Genomic DNA, 21,927 nt, shown 5'->3' with positions numbered 1-21,927 from the left:
AGTCCCATAATTGAATAAAACAAGATCCCTCCCTCTCTTTACATACCACACACACACACACACACACACACACACACACACACACACACACACACACACACACACACACACACGTTTTACAGGATGGTGTATAAACTTAATGGGACGCATTTGGTTCCAAAGCCCCCAGCTTGCTCAGTGGAAAGTGAGCCGGATTGTTTTTCAGTTTCTTAATGTCGAAGTTTATAACAGCCAGATAAAAAATGTTGCCATGGTGATTTAACCACAACATTGCAATTACCTTGATGCAATGAGACTCTGGGGGCTTACAAACAAACCAGTTTAATGCAATTAACATATAAGTATCACCAAAAATGTCCTTAAAACGCAGAGGAAGGATGCAGGAAAGCAACAAAGAACATGAAATAATGATAGTGGCTTTTTAAGGATAAAAGTTACTGATCTTTCTAGTGAATAACAAAGCAATGAACCAGACTCACTTCCCTCGCTTGCAAGCATGAAAGGAGTTTTTTCCTCAACATCTCCATGATGGACTAAAGAGACACACTTTCACCAGATAAATGAATCACTTAATAAGTTATAATGCACCAAAACCTGATAGTGCAGTAATAATCCAGTCCCCCATTTTTAACGTCAACTTCAAAGTCCTTCAATCAGTCGGCTACTTTAACAAAATCATACAGCAAAAAACTGTGCGTCCCCACCCCCCACCTACCCTTTGAGGGATAAAATAAAAATGTGGATGGATGGAATAATTGCCTGACTTCAAAGTGCAGGTTATTGGTCTGCATTTGCTGTTACGATTGCAATGCTGTGGGGTGTTTTTTCGTCATAAATGTGGCTTCGGTGGGTGGGAGAAGCTGTTCACTCTTCTCATGGCGCAAATCCCACTTCTAATGCCCAACACTGACCTTCCTGACCCAGGCTTGTAGGGGGAAGAAGAATGTGCAGCAACTCCAGTCTGCCTCCATGACACTTTCTCAGGTTTCATGGAAGTCACGAGCCTTATGAAGACAATAGCTATATATATATATATATATATATTTTTTTTTTTTTTTGTTGCCATTGCATTTCCTTTGAGGAATTAAATGCTTTTAAGGAACAGAAACTGTAAAAGATGTCAACACATTTCTTCTATAAAAGAGGAACGGTTTTTAGCCGCTGGCCTAGCTATTTTAAGATTTTACTGCAAAAACACACAACGTTTTACATGGGATGTCAAAAACAACACATTTTTATTAAAATGACTACCCGCTCCTGTACAAATACACATTCCTACTTTCAGTCAAGTGATACATGTGGCTGAAGAAATACAGTAAAATAATCTCACTAATAACTCCATGCACATCAATGGCAGCGTGGCAGTTATGAGATCTAATGCTGTCATTTTCTTTGAATGTTTTAAGTCACACCGATAAAAAAATAATACAAAAAGCATTCTTTACATGAAAAATGCCCCTGCGTAGTTCAGAAATATATTAAATCAGGGCATGTGGTGCTTTTTTAGAATTGCAATTGAGTGCATTCACTTTGATGTCACAGGATTTTGGGGTTGTCCATTTTTGCAGACCCTAACACACAATGCATATTATATATTAAAACATTGAAATCAGCACTGTGATATAAGTACTTCATCATTTGCATGTGCAATCTGTGATTGAAGCATGGCTGGTTTTAGATTATTTCATCATTCCCTAACACAAAAAATAAGATAGAAAAGAAAAGAAAAAAATGCAGTTATATTGTAAAGTAGGGTTGTGATGTACACATACTGTGTTTTAATTGTTGGAAGAGTGACCCCCTCTAATGGCTACAGCATGAAACTGCACCTGCTAATTACAACTGGCCGTCGATTTGAAATGCCCTTCACCCTGTAGTCGATAATAATGACCATATTTTGAATTTATTCTGTCATGAGGAAATTTTGCATATACATGACATACAAGTATGAAACTGAGGTGATAATGTAAAAGAATAAAATCCATCATATAAAACTGGGTAGGGTTTTGTCTATAAAGCGACTCAATCACAACAAATCCTGCACAAGAAAAGGAGAGGAGGCCTGGGTGGAGACACTGAGGCTAATCCACAATAAAAAATATTCAACACTCTCCCCTGATTCCTCTTAAAAGTGTCCTCTTTCACTGTCACGTTGTGATGCTCCAGCACAGTGAGTGAACTTCAGAGTCTGACTGACCAATGTGGGACGTTTCACGCTTTTAAAAGTCACTGAGGATACTGATGTCAGCAAACTCATTGCGGTAGCGCCGGGCACTCAAGACGAGGAGGAAGGACCACTTCAGGCTCATGAAGCTCCACACACAGGACAAGTAGAGACTCTGAGGGTCAGCCAAGGCTGTGGGAGGGGAAGAAGCACATATTATGGTATATTCTTCATTATCATACCTGGTCAAAAACACTATAAATGGCACCACATAGATCGTCACAGCTGCACTGCATTACATACAGTCAAAATTATATTGCAACTACGCCCATATTTTACTCACTTATGCAGTGTGAGACTCCTCAAATACATACTTTATGTGTGATATATACACATATAAATATACATACATGTACATATATTGTATGAGTTGGGATTATTGAGACTAAAACCAAAAATGTGGGAATCTCAAAACCAAAGAGGAAAGAAAATCTCTGTCTGGTAGATGAGGTCTTTTGTTCAGCAAACTTGTCATCACATACTGACTTCTGAGTGCGGTCTGTCTGCATTACAGCTGTTTAGGAACCGCTCCGCTCCAGCTTGAGAGCGGTGAAAAGTTCTCCTAAATCTAAAAAGAACTTTTCACTTCGGGAATCATACATGTTGGACTTGAGATGAACAATTTTTCTATCTTTTAAGTCATAAAAGAATTTTGAGCAGTTTGGAGCTGTTCAAACCTCATCCCAACGTTGCCATATGGGGATGAGGGACTTGAACAGACCAGTCAACTTCTTCCACACCACACTAACTAAAAGGGGTTTGTGTACTTTGCCAGAAAGGAAATGGCCCTGATTCCCGAAATTATGGTTACAAAAATTGAAGCAAACAATTGTCCATTGTCTATCTTTGTTTGCTGCATTAAGAGTTCCCTTCACTGTAACCAAGGAGTCCTGCACAAACCATGAAAAACAAAAACTACACAAACATAGACAGACAGGGGTTCCCTTAGTCTAATGTTTAACAGTTATATGGGAAATAAGACACAAATAACTATTTCTGAATATATTGTAGCCCAAAAATGTGCCACATGCAGATATGATGCATCCAAACATTTTCTCAAAAAGGGAAATTTCTCAGTTTTTATTAAAGGGAATTGCAGGAAATCTGTAGGTTAAGTAGACATAATAGCATAATAAAGAACAAACAACTCAAATGGGACAGTTGTCTGCTTCAACACATCATCCACTGGACCTTAATCCATTTGTATTTATGTGGAGTCTGACTGATCACACCATTGGAAGCACAAATGGTACAGCACATTAGGAAACATCTGCACTACTCTAGACTCATGTGCATGATTTTTCTTAGAAGACCCACTTATATGCTAATATAGAGCTCGACAACCCAGTTCTCCCACACATTTGGTAAAGAACAGCATGCACACAGCGTGCTAATGTGTAACAGGAAATCGATGGAGAGGAGCTTACATTCTTTGTTGCTGATGGCAATAGACAGGAAGGAGATGAAGGCTATGACTGCCAGCAGAGAGAAGAAAACACCAATGTAGAAGAAGAATTTTAGGCCCTTCAGCCAGGTCCTCCAGTAGTCCTGCAGATACATGATGTGAGTGATGAGGGTCCAAAGTGCCAGCACACCTGAGGGACAAACGCACAGGAGTCTTAGCATTCAAGCTACATCATTTCAACACTGACAGAAACCTCACCCAGAAATGTTCCTGTTATTGTTGCAATAAGGGACTGAAATTACTGAGGACTCAAAACAATGCATTGAAAAACTATTGTATCAATCAAACCAACAAACTCAGCAGTTAGCTTGGCACAGTACAAATACAGCAATGTAGCTAAAATGAAGGACAAACTTATTCGACCTGTTCTCTCCCTATACAGATTCTGATCAATAACTCAGGATATACAGACATTCTGGTTTTTGAAATTTGCCATGTTCTTTATTTTTCCCTAAATTCACAATCTGCTGACTGATTGCGGAAACATAGAAATAAACTTTGATGTGGTCTCCAAATCTAAGTTAATTATTTATAAGTTAATGCATCCACTTTACAGGGTCAGTGTGAGCCCCAGTACCAACTTTTGTTCGTAACTGAAGTGAACGGAAACCAGCAGCAGGCTGGAATTTTAAATGCTAATCTAAAATTCTGATATTGTCAGTAAAGGGTGATAATTGTTGATATTGACATTTATTTGGATGATCCTGAACTTCCGGTGGCACGAGGTATGACTGTTCATTTTTCAGCAATAGACGCATCATGATGCAGCATGTTCCCATTTGCTGAGTCAATTAATCACACTTCTTTCTTCCCTCTTTTGATTTACAGCAACCACAGCATCCTGGAGCTGAACTACATTTGTATTACACTGGATTTCCCCCAGTTGGCTCTCCCAGAGCGGTGACATGAGGAGCTGAAATGTAGCAACCTAAGGTCAGCTTCTACTTCAGCCTGAGTGTTGAGTGGGGTAAATACTTTTTCAGAATGAGGGTGTACAATTCACACACACATACTGACCATGTGTATTGACGAAACAGGCTTGGAGCAGTTTGCAGCCAGAATAAATATACTGAGTATAGTCTCTAATTTTCCACTCCAGGCATCAATATTTCATGTTGTTATCTAATTTCTCTGAGAATTTTGTTAATTTTATGTGCTTGGATCGCCGATCTTAGTTGTGAGACAAAAGGAATAATTCAATGTCCATGATCATTTGCAAATTTAGGAATACTTAGAACTTTTGAGTTAGGGTTAGGCCATATATATCTGTTTAAAAGCCACTAAAAGTGATATCAGTGCATCCAGTAAACGGATGTAGAGCACAGAGTTTATAGCCAACTTGTGGCATAACAGTGGCTCAAAGGTCAGATTGGTGGACACAACTGTTAACAAAGTCCATTCAACAATTCACATTGTACAAATCTATTGAAATGCTCATGCTGTGAACCACAGTTAGAAAACGGCTTACTCCAAATTCACTGGATCATAATATTGCCATTTTGGTGACATTTGAAACCAACCATTCCCAATCATTTGCTTGTGTTTTCATGCCCTGCATTAAAGAGTGATTTCTACTTGTTAAAGTCGAGTTTAAAATTAAACTTGCAGAAATGTATGAATGGGAAAAAAAACAACATCTGTGTCAAAATGTGAAAAGAATACAATTCAACGTAAGACGCTTTGAAAAGAGTTTGGTATTTGGTAAGAATGGGTGACTGACCACATATTTGGAATGAAACATATGGTTCAAATAATGTGACTTGGAAACCCACTAAATTCACAGTAAGGGACCTAATTTACAATGTCTCTGCAGTGCAATAATACCATTTATAACATTCCTATTCCCATTCATTTAGCTGAACGCTGTAAAACCTGCAGCGAGAAAGACTGATCTGATGTTCAGGAAGGAATAATCTGATTTGACCAAATAACCCCACTGAGCCTTCGACAAGTGGGCTCTGTATTTATAGTGACCAGTGTGGGGAGGAGGTGGGGGGACTGTCAGTGCCTAAATCCATGCACCGTGACAGGAGACCAAAGACAGATCTGAAGGACAGACAGCAGCAGTGTTTACCTGACAGTCCTCCCATGGCACCGGTCCACGGCTGCTTGTACACGATGTTCCACACCAGGAAAGCCGAGAAGCCCACCAGGACACCAAACGACGCGTAGCCGACACTGATGTATGTTTTATTTACAGCCATTATAGCAAAAATAAACAAAACATATAATAAACAAATGCAGAGGCGAAAAATAGCGAAGACTGTGTGCGCACGCACGTGTGTGTGTGTGTGTGTGAGAGAGAGAGAGAGAGAGAGAGAGAGAGAGAGAGCAGCGAGCTGTTGTCAGAATAAAAGCACCCGGTCGTTCTGCAGATCCCAGAGGGCAAAGTGTGACTACAGACACATGTCCTGCTGACTAACGGTGGTTGTCAAACATGACAAAGCGTTTCTTTCTTTCTTTTCCAGCTGTAAAAACACAACCACACTACGTCATTTGCTGTGAACCAAAGAGACCTGCAGAGTGCGGACAGTGTATGGCTTTGCGTCCGCACAGCGCCCCCTGCAGGACCAGGTCATACCCCCGCCCCCACCCCCCTCCATGAACCGGTCTGAGGTCTGCCTCCACATCGCTCCTCCGGATTTGAGGAAACGGGCAGAAGCCTCAGTGCGTGTTTCACGTTGTCCCCTCTGGACAGATCTGAGATCAGTTTCTCCCCCAGGCCGAACACCTCAGTCAGCCACACAGTATCAGTAACCCTCTGACACCAAACAGATATCGTCATTACATCTGAGACTGCACTAAATATTGCAAAATCACCGAATCAACTTCAAATGGCTGTACATGTAAATAATAATATTGAGCATATGTATTTAGAAACGTTTACATTTCAGTTTCCATTCCCATCCATCCCCTGTATGCAGTTCCATCCAATAATTATTTTTTGTTCTACTGCACTCATGCAATCATACTGTACAGTGGCAAAGGGAACACTTTATTTTCACTGTAATTCAATGTGTAAACAACACAGGGACAGGGTGTATGGATAATTTGGTCATTGTTTTGCAACACATGAGTTTTCATGGCATACTAACAATAACTGGCATCCAGTCGTTGGACACCTCACATCTCTTTTTTGTTAATCGTTCTCACTTCAATTATCATGCAGATTTACTACAGGGGTATATTTGTCATAAAAATAAAACTTAAAATAACATGAGATCGTAAAGAATTGGGAAAAAAATCATAAACATAACACATGAAGGCAATAAAAGTCAATAACATCCCAAAATAAAAGTACCAGAGGACCAGAGAAATATACAAGGTGACACCAATAATAAAAACCACTTAAAGTTGTAAAAACAAGACATAAATCATAGAGTGATGCGAAAAAAATCCCAACTAAAGTCGGGATTTATTTCGATTAAAAACAAACAAACACAATTAAAAACAAATAAACAAAACAACATTTTTGAGTTGCTTGTTAAAAATACCAGTTGATTTTGTTGATCTAATATGTAGTGGGAGTTATTTCTTTGTCTAGCTGCAGAAAACAGCTCAACTTCTTGACAGTTTATTTGTAAGACATTTAATAAACCAACATTAACTGACTGACTGAGCTGTCAACTGCAAACATCATTATATGGTAAATATTTTGTATTTAATCACATATTTAAACAAGCTCAAAACAGGACTAATGCTCAGTTGTCTGCAACAGATTCATGAAGTCTGAAATTGTGTTCATACAATTAAACATCATGAAGCATCATTGTGATGAAACAATTAAAACAATTATACTTTTAAAGAGTTATTCAGATGTAGGAACCAAAACAAAACACTGGGTTTAAGCAAGACACTATCCCAGTGTTTCAAACAACTGACACAGACCTAGAGTAGTGAGATATGAATATATTTATTCATATTCTCGATTACAGCAACATTATCGAAGGAAATTGACACATTTGACATGAACCAGTCCAAAACTGTGATTCTCCTTGGGATTGTATGCCATCCCAACTGGCTGCACCCCTAACAATGGAGTTTCTGGGTGAACAACCAGGCCACAGCCACAACCTGTATTCCATACATAGATCCATATAGGAAGCAATAGGCCTTGTAATTTAGTGGTGCATATACAGCAACAAATTGTACAGGCACCTTAGTGTAGCTGCCTGCTCTGCCGAGTCGGAAAACTAGCTTCAATCAATTGGATTCATTTAATTAAATGTCAAAGTACATCAAGACAACAAGAAGCAGGGAGATAGGCTTGACAAGTGGTATTTAAAATTGAAAAACATAAAATAAGACACCCATGAATTCATTTATTATTCATTGGATATTTTAGTGAGAAATTTGGGACATACCGTCTACTTCGGTTCCAGCATGCCAGAGGAGCTGTTGTTCCCTTTAGAAAGCTTTTTTTCTTTATTATTACTGTCATGTGGATGTTTGGCCTCACTTGTAAGTATATTTTCAGGCACATTTCTGTGTACATGGGATGAAACACATCTAGAGCGGATCCCGAAACACGGCTCACACCAATGGAGGGCGTTAATTCAGCGCTTCACCCCGCAGCCGCCAAACAGGCGCCGAGAAGAAGAAGAAGAAGACGACGAAGCAGCAGCAGCAGAAGAAGAAGAAGAAGAGGAGGAGGGGGGGAGGGGGCGAGCAGCTGGTGACAGCCCGAGTGAACCGCTCCCCCAGTAGTACTCAGTAAACTGGAGTAAACGGAGTTTTTTTCGGACAGGTTGATGGAAATGCTGTAGTGAGGTCCACCGCTAGCAGGAGACACTCTGTACAACTTTGACCCGGCCGGCTCACGCCTGTGGGGCGGTCCTGTCGCTGGTCCCGGTCATGTTATCGTCCATGGACAACTGAGTGAACACTGTTGCTTCGAGTTTAGCGTAGGTAACGTTAACGTTAGCAGCAGTGTTAGGTGTTAGCTCGGTGTTTACGGTGGCGTCGAGCAGTCCGTTGCGGTAGCCTGTCACCTTGTCGACAAAACGCCTGGTGGTCGGCTGTCTGCCAAAGATGGGTGACATAAACCCATCGACATCTCACGCATTTCAGTCGGAGGTGAGTGTTTTGTGTCACTGTTTTACGGTGAAGAGTTTGCAGTCACGGCTAACAACGCTAGCAGATGTCAACTTGCCCGAGGTCTGTCACCACACGGTGTAGCAGCTGCTGATTAGTTAGCGATAGCTCACTAATATTAGCTACTGCTGCAGAAATAAGACAACTTTCACGCGTTTGGTCCGTCTTACATCTCACAGCCAACTTTCACTACCACAAGTTGACATTTAGTGAGTTAATTAGTCATTAACAGTACTTCTGATGTACTTAGATGACTGATGTCTCCGTTAAAGCTAGCGTTAGCTCATGATTACATCGAAAAGAAAACATTCCTTCATTATTGCGGAGCATGCTAACATTAACATTAGCTAACTAAGCTTCATAATCACGACATCTGCTTTTATTACCGGCTAACAGTTGGCTAATACAGATGCCTCGAGACTATTGAAGGGTCTGCGATGTGAACTCATTTATTTAGTTTTGACAGCTAAACTCCACCGATACTTACAAGTTGCAAGCCTCTTTAGCATTACTTATTTGCTGCCCATTGCTAGCAGAACAAGCTAACACTAGCTGTCGTTTTTAGTTGGTGCTAATCGGTGGGGGTTGGCAGCAACGATTTCAGGCGAGTCCAGAGAAATGTGTTCACGCAGTTCATTAAACTTGTGCCCATATTGCTATGTTATTGTTTCGTTTCTTCCCGTTTGTTTACGTCGCAGCGAGCCAACCCCGAGTGAGTGTGCTCGTTGTTTGATGATCAGTAAGTGTCAACGCCATGTCGACGATATGAAGGTTTGATGCAGCGAATGTTTCGTTTCTTTGGCTGTGTTTCAGGGCTTCAGTCCGCCGTACAGGAGGAGGAGGACAGTAGAGGATTTTAACAAGTTTTGCACTTTTGTGCTGGCCTACGCCGGTTACATCCCATACCCCCAGGAGGTGAGTGAATGAAGCGGCAGCTCCTGCACACCCATCCTCACATTAACTAATGTGCGGGCTTATTTTATTTTATGTGATTTGTAATTGTAAAAATTTTCTGTGGAACCACCCCGAGCATGTTTCTTAGTGTTGCATCACACTTCTAAATGTCAGCAAGCTCATGTCAAATAAAATACAAAGCAGAAAAAAACCTTCACCAAAATGTCTATACTAGGATAACAGAGTATCCCACAAAATTGCCCTATTTTTAGTGAAAAGGGGCTCCTGGCCGTAATTAAATAAAGATAAGTCACTTATTTATTTTTTGAAGAAAACATTGTATATGAATATAGGCCACATGGATGTTGAATTTATAGTAAAATCTTTTAACCTTAAAATGTGTCATCATTGCAAAGTGGATATTAGATTGGGGTTTTCTTGCTTTACTCAAATTGCATTCTCTGTTTGAAGAAAGGGAGGTAAATATCCAGACAATGAGATTATCTTAAATGGAGTCTTTTGTCTCCGGCTACAAGTGTCTTTTTCAGTGGAGACACCCTCTGCTAAGAACTAACCTCAAGTATTCATTTTACACAACAGACTACAGCAGGTAATTTATATGGTGAGAATACTATTTTGTTCACTTACACTTTTCAGCATTGGATTTAGCATCCTGTCTTTTTTTCCCTTCAATACTTCCACAGAAAAGGCCCTCCAGGTTGGAGGGATCTTCTGGTAAAGTTGTCACACCCATAAAGACTTCATCAAAGTTTGTTGTGTTACTATACTGTTGCAAAACAACAGGGGAAAAAAATATAAACTTTCATTCCTTTTAAAACCAAAAATTGGTAATGTGGAATAACTTTTTTGTATGAGTAAAATGTCTTTCTTTTTGTTTGACAGTTCACTTACTTTTCATCACCATCAGTACCAGTGGTTTATGAATTATGAACCGTTTTGTTTTAGTTGTGGCTGTTCCTTTGAAGGCTTTTTTTTTACCATGCTGCTTTTCTATTTTTCTCTGAGGCCTATTACATTTGTTTTCACCCCTCCTTCCTGTGCATATTTTGTCACCTGGTTTAAGAATGTCTTGTCATCAGTTGATACTTAGTGATTGGTTCTGTGCGTCACATCAACCTGTGATTGTAAATATAAAATACATTTTAGTTATTCAAGATTGAGGCATCGTGAAGATTTAAATTGAGTTTGATCCATATGATAGAAATAGTTTAGCCCAACATTTAAGCTGGCAGTACTTAAGCCCTTCCTGTACTCTTATTACTGGTGGCACTTCAACCATAACACCAACTATTTAACATTGTTATACAAGGGAACTTCTGACATCAAAGTTTCGCTAGGACATAGTGAAGCCCTTTCCAAGTAAATATACAGCAATCAAAGTTATAACTAAAGACAGCTAAATGTTAAGTCCTAAACTACCTCTTACCCACATGTAGTTGTCCAAAGTGCAGTGCATCATGGTAATGCTTGGTCCACTGGGCATGTACTGTTTGATAATCATTTATATCTTAGTTAGTCATTTAATTTTTTAAATGGACTCATGTTTGCAAAGCTTATTTATTTATTTATTTATTTATCTATCTATCTATCTACTTTTCAAATTACTGACCTCTACTTGTGCCTTTATTGTTACAGGACTCTCCACTTCGCAGTAGTTCCAGCCCCCCTAACAGTACAGGCAGCACAGCTGACAGTGATGGCTGGACCCCAGGACCTCCAGCTTCTTGCCCCCAGCGCCCCACCAAAGTCTCACAGGACAGGAGCAGGAAACGTCCACAGCCAGGAACCATGCTGTCCAACCACACCAAGAAAGATGTGAGTTGAATTGATAACTCATCACACCCTCACACATTTTGTGTTTGTTTTCTTCCATTTTTTTTTTTCTTCTGTTTATGCAGCATGCAGTTGCCAACCTGCACCCAGACGACCGCAGGAAAGCAGACAAGCTGAAGAAGAAGAAGAGGCGAAAGGAAAGAGAGCATCAGGCTGGAGATGAAAGTGAGATTCAGCAGGCCCACTCATCAGTTTCAGAGCTGCAGTACCCAATATCTTTTGGTGGCCGAGCAATCAAAGAAGAGCCAGAAGATGATATCAGCATTCCCCTCCACCCCCAGCGACTGCCAAGCCCTTCCCCCTGCAAGGAAGAGCCCAAGGAGGAGCGTCGATACTGGGATGGCCGAGACCTTGAAGAAGGAGTAGTAAAGGTACAGAAGGTGGAGGGCTTTTCAGGAAACAGAACGGTATTCCGCCAGGGAAAACAAGTGGTGTTTAGAGACGAAGATGGATCAGGAGAGGATGAGGACATCATGGTAGATTCAGGTGAGGTCTTGTGAGAGTGAATGTTGGATCGTTACAGGTTTGACGAAATGACAAGCATTGATTCCCTGGTCTCTCTCTTATTTCTTCTCAGATGACGACTCGTGGGACTTGGTCACATGTTTCTGCATGAAGCCTTTTGCTGGCCGGGCCATGATCGAGTGTAACAAGTGTCACACCTGGATCCACCTGTCATGTGCTAAGATCCGCAAGAGCCATGTGCCAGAGACATACGTGTGCCAGAGCTGCCGAGAGACACATGGAGCCCCAGATGCCCGCCGCTCCCACCGCTCACGTGTAGGCCCGCGCAAACACCTGCTAGACTGACCCCAAACTGAACCGTGAACTCTGAACCCTTCATCTTGCCTCTTCTCCACCTGCTGAACTGACCCTTCCTCAAATTCAGGTCTTGGGCCCTTCATTCTTTGTCCCTCATGGTCAGACATGACCCACATTTTCTATAAAGACTGTGGTGGACCTATCCCAAGCCCTTATTCAATTTGAGAACAGTTTGAGTGCTGTTTTAGATTTACTAAGGTTTGTTTCTGCTTCCCTACAGACTCTGTGCGTAAGGCAATCACCAGATGGATGTCTGTCTGTAGTTAACATTAGAATAGCAGCAAACCGCTACTGTTGGGACTTGGTGTCTCGTGAACACTGGAAAACATTAGAACTGCCACATAGAGAATACCCTCACAACTGCCACCCACTATGGTGCATGCTGGGATTTGTGGGAAAGACTGTTTGCACTTTTTCACTTTTTTCCTAGTTTTAAAACCATCTGACCTTTCTGTAATAAGGACAGGTATGTCTTTCTGATTAAACTGGATTTGATTTCTCAAAGATGCCTCTGTTAATGTTACATAATTAACCATGAAAAAGAAAAAATAAATTAAGCCTTGTGTTAATTGCTTCAGATGGTGCTATAGTATTAAGCTGAGGTATAATCCAATAGAACAAAGATATAGGATAAGAGACTAGACTGTACATCTGCTTCATCTGTTTGTTGGTCTGCTTTGTTATCAAAGACACTGTGAAAGAATATCACCAAGGATTTAAGCCTGTACAACAGAACCAAGCGCTTGTTACTCTCCCTTCCATTTCACAAACTGTCTTCCAGCTTCAGCGACCCATCACTATCAAGGTGTTGATTGGCCACACACACATGCGGCTTTCACATGCAGTGTTCTCAAATAATGTTCAAACAGCATTCTTTTTTAATTTCATGGTTTATAAAAACCCCAAATAATTGACAAGATTCAGCCAACATAGATTTTCAGTTGAGGTGTGTTTTATCGCCTGGTGTCAGCATGATTTAGCTGTATTTCCTGACAAGGTTGGAGGGTTGTATTGTTCACAAATACTTTTACTTTACAAACCGTTTACAACCAGGTTTTCAGAGAAAAATAAAATTCTAATAAAAGGGAACTCCTGTGGCCATCTTGTTAAAATTAGAAACAGAAAAATGCTATCTTAACTGGAAGTGGTATTAGTTAAAGTCACTCCAGTCCAATTATGCATGAGTGTATTTGATTGAATTGCCAATGCTGTGTGAGGATGTTGCATGAGCCGTTAAAATTTGTTTCAGCCAAGCTCCAAGGTTTTTGTGAGATGGGAGATTGATATCAGCAAAGTACTGTAGGCAGGGTTGGTTTGTTTGTCAGATCAGAAAAACAGATCTCAGTCTCTTATCACCTTTCACTAATGTTATTACAGCAGTATTCAGTTACTCCCATATGCCAGGAGGTTTATTTGTGGGGGGAGGGGTCTTTTTTGCTTATTTCTTAAACCTTGTTCCAATTTGGATGAAAAATTTTAAAGCTTTGTTATTCATGTGCCATCTGCTGTTGGGCCTGTCTGTGTAGGCTACATGTTGTTTCTGATAATACAAAAGCCATACTGTAGAGTGACAGATTTTAGAATCAGAGCCTTGGATATTAGACCAGGATGGGGTTTTTACAATGCAGAATCAATGACATGACCAGGGAACGACAAACGCACACAGTGAATGTTCGGTTTGTTAAGAACACAAGTGGTTTAACTCATCTCTGCACTCTGTTCTGCTATTTACAAATGTTGCCCAACTGGTTCATACTCAATTCCACAGGCCATGATATTTTTAAGAACTAAAATCATCCTTTACTTGCTGTTTCTCAGGACATTCATGTCTTGAAGAGAACCTGAAGACACCTCCAGGCACAAATTCCTAACGCTCTTCTCCGACTTAAAGACATCAGTGTAATCAATGTTAGCGACTCTTCATTGTGATACAGCGCGTGTATTCTGATCCTGGGTTGTCTTATCCCCTTATTGAGAAAGCGTTGTCTATACTGTGGTGCAAACTGTTTCTGTGAAACTATGTAAACTATTGTAAATAAAGAGTTGCCATTTTAATTTGTTGCCTTTTGTCTTTTATAGTTTCAATGAGTTTTGAAATGGACTTGACTGCCCGGTACGCTCTTGAAATCAGACACCAGATCTGTTTTATTTATATTGTAGTCTTTACAGAACAGAGAACACAGGTTCCTCAACCATTCACTATATTACACTGGGTGGGTCAGTTTTGACCATGAGCTGACGAACAATAGGGAGCAGCCTTTCTGTTGGACTCATGGTGGCACTAGAAGAGAGATAACCAGCTGACCTATCAAAAAAATTTAGTACACTGACAGCTAAAGAGGGAACAAGTACTACAAAGAGAATCAGTGCAAAATGTCTGCTGTAATTGTAACCCCAAGCCAAAATTGATGTCTCTGTGTAGAGACTTGCAGTGACAGGCGTCCATCTAACTTGTCACTGATGGCAAAGTAAGAATCCTGAAGAGGATGCCATTAGAAGTCAGATCAATCACTCTTAGATGTACTCTATAGAGATCAGTATAAAGCATCAGCAGCATCTTTCATATCAACTAGCTTTATATACTGCATATTTTTTGAAAAACATTATCTTTAATATATTTAGTAAAATACCATTTATGTCGTCAAGTAAATTCTCTGTAGTTCATTTGTAGTTGTTGGTCTCTGTCTGTTGGCCCTGTGATGGACTGGTGACCCCGCCCTCGGCCAGTGTGAGCTGGTGTTGGCTCCGGCACTCCCGTACCCAAAAATGGATAAGTGGTAGAAGATGAATGAATCAATGAATGGTACTATTGGTGCCTTTTGTAAAAGAAAATAATAAATCAGAATATAATTAATATTGCTTTATTATCTCTTATGTACAGATTTTTTTAATGATGAATGTGTAAAACGTATGTAGTTCACACTGATTCTCTATGGGGCTTATAAATCTGCTTTTGCAATTCATTTGCAATAAGCTGAATGGCAGACCAGCCAAAATTGGCAGTTGGGCCATCAGTGGAATAGAGCTAGTGTACATGTTAAACCTCACTTTTTACATCAAATTCCTGTAACCATGTAACTGTGCAAGAAAAATAATACTTCTTGTTTAGTGTTACTTGGATCAGCTCCAGCAGCAAGTTATTGTCTGTCATAGTAACAGCTTTAGCAGCAAACAACCTACATAAGGGACAGTGTTGATCTGGATGTTTTTCTGCTCTCATCCAAGCCAGTATATCTCCTTTTTCGAAATAAAGGCAAATAAAATTTTAGAAACTTACTGATATCACTGTCTTTCCTTTTTTCAGATATTAAGAGTGATGGAAATACTTTAGTCTTCACCGTCTTCATGGTAGAATTTTGGCTGCACAGAAATAATCAATAAACTTAAACTCCCAATGGAATTATTGCTTTAAAATTGCAGTCTTGCCAGTATGTTTATAAAAATTGCAGAGAGAATTTGAGCCTCTCTCTCATTGGTTGAATACCTATGCTATCCCTCCCCCTAGATGAAAATCCACAGCTTTACAGATATAAGTTTGGAGCACCAGTTTGCACCTGCTGACTGACACCTCAATGAGCAGCCGACATGCCACGAAAGTGATAAATTGATAAATTAAGATGACACAATTTCATCAACAAACAAAGACAACAAAAGGAGCTACGCAATCTTCCTCAGGGTCACAGTCATGACACATGTGTCTGCATAGTGTTGCTCTTAACATTTAGTGAAACGTCTGCTATGTTACAACATTATTCAATTCAAAACTACCAGGGTGATGCACACAGAAATACTTTAGACGGCAATGACAAGGGGTAAAATTACAGCACAGCTCATATTTGACTACAAATGTCAAGACACCCAGAGCACATAGTTGTGCTCAGGGGTGAGGAAAATGGTCACCACATCCTCAGCAACTACAAGTTCCTCTGTGTAGTGCATATATAAAACTATGTTCAAGGCTATTGTCTGATGTCCAGCAGCTGGCAGATGTGTGAGCAGCCCTGTCAGCCAGCTAAAGACTCAAAGAAACTGTGAGCTGACTCCTGTGTTTTGCTGAACCTGGGAGATGGCCAACAGGAAAGGGAGGTTTGGAGGAAGTCGATAAAGGGATTCACTGATACCATGTCAGAAGAGAACTGGAGGAAAGAAACTGACTTAATTTCAAAGCGTCCCCTCCGTTCATGGGTTCCTCTGTGTACACCGAGTCTGTTTTATCTGCTTTTACCCTCTGATGCTCCAACCACAGTGAGCTCCTAGGACTCAGTCTCAATTCTGTGAGCTAGAAAGACAAAAAAAAATATTCAAACTTGGTCCTACCATAGGGGCTTTAGCCATGATGTAATAATAATACAGAGTGGCTGCGTACTCACATTGCTTGGGTATTCGTAGAGGATCAGTGTCTGCAGAGATGACTTGGTGCATCACACCCCTGAACTGGTAGAGTAATTTAAGACTCTTCTCCTCTCCTACACATGGGTCATAGAAGCCTGGAAGCCCTGCCTGCAGACAGAGAAATCATTCATATACAAAACATTCAGATTTAAAAATGTGCAGCATCAAATGCAATCATGAAAACACACACCTTCGAAGCCTCTGTAAGGATGAGTTTGGAGTCTTTGACCAGGCACTGTAATGGCACAGTGACGTCAATAACCTTTGCTTTCTCCTGCTTCTGGCTGGTGTCTGACACAAACTTTCCATACCAGGCGTTGAGGATTATAAGACCTACACATAGACAAACAATAAAAGTGTTGGCATCCAAATTTAAGACTAAATTGTGCACAAATAACATACACACTATTTAGGAATTCCTACTATAGGAGGAATTCCTTCCTCCTATGTTAGCTTGCAATCAATAATTTGCAGCGATGCACACCCATATTCGATACAAAGACCATCAACAAGATGCCATGAACACACCACACAGAGTGGTGCTTCAAATAATCACATGCTCTCTTTACATAGATATAACAGAAAATCCATTAGCAGACTAACATCACGGTTTTGATTTATTTGAGTGTGCACACTGGTGTGTTGTGCACAGATTTACAAGTCCAGCCTATGTAAACACTGCAGCATGGAGATGGACTACATCATCATCTCTTGCTGTGCAGCAGGAGATGATGGAAGTCAGACTTAGCTAAAGAGACAGTATATTAGGCCGTTGACAGCAACCAAGAGAAATGCATTTAAATTACACCTTGGATTTTTACCAAGTCCTGACTGGCTGCAAATTAAAAAGGTTCTTTTCTCGACATAGTGTAGCGTCTGAGTGTATGCGAGAAAGTGCATACGACAAACTGTGTGTGTGTGTGTGTGTGTGTGCTCGCGCATGTGCAAACGCCGTGTATGTGTGTGTCTTCCCTCACCCATCTTGGATTCTTCTGCTTCTATGATTCTCCTCACAGACTCCTGCATCAGCAGAACCTGCAAAGGAGCCAAGGGAGAAAGGGAAGGCAGAGGAGGAGAGCAAAACAGGATAGGATAGAGGAGGAGAGAGGTTTTCAGACGAGATGAGGAGAGCTGAATCTAGACACAATGATCAATGATCCCCCCACACACACAATGAATAACGGTGTGTTTGCATGCGTGTGTGTGAGTGCTCACAGCAGACTCTGCCTCCTGCTTCTTCTTGGCAATGTCTGTGGCGGAGCTCTTCCTCTGCAGCTCCAACTCTCTGAGAAGTACAGAGACAGACAAGGCAGACATCAACAATCACCCACTGGGAATCACTGTGGAGGCATTAAAGAAACCTTTCTAGTATTAATGACAGCCACAACAGAAAAGCTGCGTCTTTTCCTACATCAGAGGTGCATCTTTGCTGTCAGCTGAAGGACAAAGCTTCATCATCTTAATATTTACTATGTGTTCACACAAATAATATTTAAGAACAGAATAAATCTTCAGCAGAGATGAATTGGGATGAATATAAATGAAAACTAGCTGAGTAGCAAGAAGCGCAATGCTGCATGAGGAGATGTACTGACTGCTGTTTCTGTGCTCGTGTATATGGGATGATGATCAGTCTATGGACGGCCATGTAGACCAGCAGGGGTCCCACAGTGGCGTAGAAGACAGCACTGGGCAGCAGCTGATCTGTCAGGTGGACTGGAAACAGGTAAGTTTGACTGGCACGTGCCAACCTGAATGGAAACATCAGCACAAACACACGTGCAGATCAGATTATAATGCAGCCAGAACAGGGACCCACAGAAGAATGAGGTCGTATTTGGTCTGGCCAGTACTTGATCTTGAGTGTGACCCCCTGTGGGACACCAACGCTGACAGTGGCTGACAGGACACTGTGCCGGCTTATCTTCCTCTCTGCTCCATATTCCACCACGGTGCCAAACCACCCTGTCCTGCAAAGGGAGGGATACAAAAATGAGCAGAGGCTGTTGGAGGGATGGAGCACAGCAACCTGGGCAGAATTAGACAAAATAAATTAAACAGCAAGGACAGCTGGATTAAAACTGTTTACTTAAACTGTTGATTACATTTTTAAACACCTTACACATGTTTTTTCTTTTAGAGTTAAAATTTCTTTTGTATTAATTTTTGTATTTAATGAACACTCAGTATATTGAATATTTTTTTGTGTGTGTGTGTTTTTGTTTTTTTTTTACCCCTAGCAGCTCTGTTAATGCTGCTAATGGCAGTCATTAAGGTCATTAATCTAATGACATTTTTTTTTTTTGGCTTGTTGCCCCTATTCAATTAAATTCAGATTTTTAGTTCATTAAATGGCATGTAGGATTTTCCCTGCTTGGTGAAGATAAAGGCTACATTTTCATGTTTTATTCACAGATTATTCCTATCACAGTATAACTACCATTTGAAAATACAGTCAGTATCCTGAAAACTATACAAGTTCTTTGCCGAGAAAAACATATCTTGCAAAAACAAGGACGACTTAACACCAGGGAGAAAACTAAACAGGTGTGTGCTGCACCTCTGGCCACAACCATTACTAATGTGTCCAGACACATCATCTAAAGATCTCAGCAAGTGCTCAATTTTACTTGAAAGTGCACGGCTAAGCATGCATTTGTGTACATTACTATACAATGTCTCTTTCTAGGTGGTTGAATTTTAACAAGTTGGTTTAAATGGCACTTCAGTGTTTAGAAACAACATAGAGAGACATACTTGACAGAGCCTTTAACTTTAGTCTGGTCTTCATCCTGGAACTTGTACTGGTAACTCATCATCAGGTAGGAGTGAGGCACACCCAGCTGGAAGACAGTTGGGGTTGTCGGTCCAAAGAAGCATATATATTTAAAAAAATTCCAAACCACAAGTCTCTGTTCAGCAGATTTCAGCCTTAGTTCAAACCTTATTCAACATGATGACAGCTAGTCGCGGAGTGTATGCATACCTGCAGAGCTAGGGTGAAGTGACTGCTCTTGGTATCTCGGACCAAGCTTGTAGTCATGGCGCTGTTGGGTCCCCAACGCCACTGAAGGTAACCCATGGTGTTCTGGTCCAGGTGGCGTGCGGTCATCATAGAACAGCTGGGCCGCAAACCTCGAGGTGAGAACTGCAAACCGCACTGGGCTGTCAAGAAACTAAACAAAGAAATGACAGAAAGCTGATTAAAGAGAAAATAAGTGATACAGAATGCTCTTTTCATGTTGTATTTGCTATTTTTCTTGCTGTCAAACTGCTGGCCTTACCAGCGAGGAGTGACGTTGCGAAACACCTTTAAGCCAATGAGTGGTCCCAGGATGTCTCCAGCACCCAACTCCACCTGAGGAGATGAAAGCATAGAGACATATAGTGGGGAACAAACCTGTTTTATCACATGCTTAATTTGACATGAGATTGGGAATTTATATTTCTGCTTTGTATTTTCTGTGTGTACCTCTCCCCAGCCTTTGGCTGAAGTAACCCTTCGTACAGTCATGTTAATGTTGCCCCCTCCATTCCCATTGTGTGTAGAGAGTGAACCAGACAGCACTGCTGTATCAGAGTTTGTCAAAGGAGCCTGAAAAAACAGAAAAAAGTGGGAAGCTGACAAAACAGATAATACTAAAGTGATTCTGGCCCATGCTGAGTTTGGTGTTTGGTTGGTTATACCTCTATGGACTGGGAAATGTGCATCTTGTTGATTTCAATATGAGGAAAGCCTCCTCCCGGCATCTCTTCAAAGTCCTCATCGTAACGATCAAACAGGTCAGTCGCATCCACACCAACGCTGATTGTGCCCTGGATAATGAGGGTTTAAAGGAGAGATTGATGAAATTAATTAATAAAGAAGGAAGGAGAACATAATTAAATCAATATGGAAACCTCCACAATCAAAATTAATTTGTGAAGTAAAAAGTGTTGGCCTGAGCAAGAAATGAAAATTAAAAAAGAAATGTAGTCGTGACAGAAGACCTTGGGGTTAGTTCTTTGCTGCAGTCTCCTCTCCTCTCTTTCTCTCTGCAACCTTTCGTACTCATCACGAATTTCTGCTGGAGTTCTCTTCCTCTCCACCACCTACACAGCATCATTGCCATGAGATATTGGTAATGAGGATACATTAATATTGTATGTATAATAGGGGAGCAAACCAACCACTCAACAGTGCAATTAGGATTATATCAAACAGAATACACACCTCCCAGCCTTCCACCTCGAGTCCTTTCTTCCCAAAAATGTCATAGATGGCCCTGGAGTGAGCATCAGTCAGAACTGAAAGAGAGGGAACAAAGTCATTCTTCAGTTCATGTTGCAGTATTGTGCTTTTTGTGTCTGCTTCACTTTGGCTGTATTTTATTTATTATTTTTTTTTTAAGATGAATAAGAGAAAAAGTCCAAATTCAATTTACCTTCATATGCCTGATGCACCTGGTTAAAAAGCTGCTCAGCTTGTCTTTTCAGCTCTGGGTCTCGATGTTTGTCAGGATGATAAAGCATACATAGTCTCCGATATGACGCTTTTAGCTCCTCCAATGTAGCCTGTAATTAAAAACAAGCAAAAGTTTCTCCAACACTAGTAATTTCCCAACTGATGGTAAAATGTCAGAAAAATAATTATAATAATGTCAGTCTCACTTATGACTGCTGACAAAACAGGGATCCGTTTAATCATCCAATTTAGATAAATCTAAAAATAAGCATCAGTCGGCTTACACTGATCCCCACTGTTGGGCCACAGTGTCTGCCTCAGTACCAAATGTTACAAAACATGATCCAGATAAGCGCCCAGGTGGCAGTCCCTGTGAGGCCTCCTTAGTAGTCTCTCACGGTACTCTTCACTGCAGATATGGAAACTGGGCTAGGTGCAATTTAAAGTACATTGTCTGCATTCTGAACAGCTGATGTTTTGATAGCCTTCACGTCCATATATCTGCAGCAGCAGCCGGTCTCCGCAGATGAAGGTGCTGATGGAGAAGACCGCTACTCAAGTCATCGATGATGCAGCGGCTGCACATTATTTTCTCAAAGTAATCATCCCGCAAAAGACCACCACTGCCGGGCTGCGTTATAAGAACACAGAAAAAATCGTACCTCTTTCCTGACGTTGAGTAGAGAGTAATAGTCCTGATTATTTAAGTCAAAATCATCATCTACGGACGCCGCCATG

The 21,927-nt window shown here is 40.8% G+C and overlaps 3 protein-coding genes across 4 annotated transcripts; 1 reads left to right on the top strand and 2 right to left on the bottom strand.

The window, feature by feature from the left end:
- Positions 1-1,256: 1,256 nt before the first annotated feature.
- LOC115044039 (heme transporter hrg1-A-like) lies at positions 1,257-6,034 on the bottom strand. The gene is made up of 3 exons (XM_029502869.1): positions 5,764-6,034; positions 3,652-3,819; positions 1,257-2,356 (listed from the first exon to the last, which is right to left on the bottom strand). The coding sequence occupies exons 1-3, from the start codon at positions 5,891-5,893 to the stop codon at positions 2,220-2,222; spliced, it is 435 nt and encodes a 144-aa protein (XP_029358729.1). The 5' UTR covers positions 5,894-6,034; the 3' UTR covers positions 1,257-2,219.
- A 2,290-nt stretch (positions 6,035-8,324) lies between these two features.
- phf13 (PHD finger protein 13) lies at positions 8,325-14,402 on the top strand. Of its 2 annotated transcripts, XR_003840731.1 has the most exons (6): positions 8,325-8,765; positions 9,597-9,698; positions 11,334-11,513; positions 11,597-12,017; positions 12,109-12,420; positions 12,574-14,402. XR_003840731.1 is itself a non-coding variant. In XM_029502052.1 (5 exons), the coding sequence occupies exons 1-5, from the start codon at positions 8,721-8,723 to the stop codon at positions 12,339-12,341; spliced, it is 981 nt and encodes a 326-aa protein (XP_029357912.1). In that variant the 5' UTR covers positions 8,325-8,720; the 3' UTR covers positions 12,342-14,402. The 2 variants fall into 2 exon arrangements, 1 of the variants encoding a protein (XP_029357912.1); XM_029502052.1 differs by having other exon boundaries at positions 12,109-14,402.
- Positions 14,403-15,175: 773 nt separating this feature from the next.
- Positions 15,176-21,927, bottom strand: LOC115043809 (dnaJ homolog subfamily C member 11-like). The gene is made up of 16 exons (XM_029502517.1): positions 21,852-21,927; positions 21,170-21,299; positions 20,959-21,032; positions 20,736-20,837; positions 20,433-20,561; positions 20,218-20,340; positions 20,030-20,103; positions 19,732-19,921; positions 19,503-19,588; positions 18,599-18,715; positions 18,341-18,496; positions 17,961-18,030; positions 17,723-17,780; positions 16,936-17,078; positions 16,724-16,853; positions 15,176-16,632 (listed from the first exon to the last, which is right to left on the bottom strand). The coding sequence occupies exons 1-16, from the start codon at positions 21,924-21,926 to the stop codon at positions 16,607-16,609; spliced, it is 1,683 nt and encodes a 560-aa protein (XP_029358377.1). The 5' UTR covers position 21,927; the 3' UTR covers positions 15,176-16,606.

This window comes from Echeneis naucrates, chromosome 5 (assembly GCF_900963305.1).
Source record: "Echeneis naucrates chromosome 5, fEcheNa1.1, whole genome shotgun sequence".
Lineage (NCBI taxonomy): Eukaryota > Metazoa > Chordata > Actinopteri > Carangiformes > Echeneidae > Echeneis > Echeneis naucrates.
This window is presented reverse-complemented; position numbering and strand designations above follow the sequence as displayed.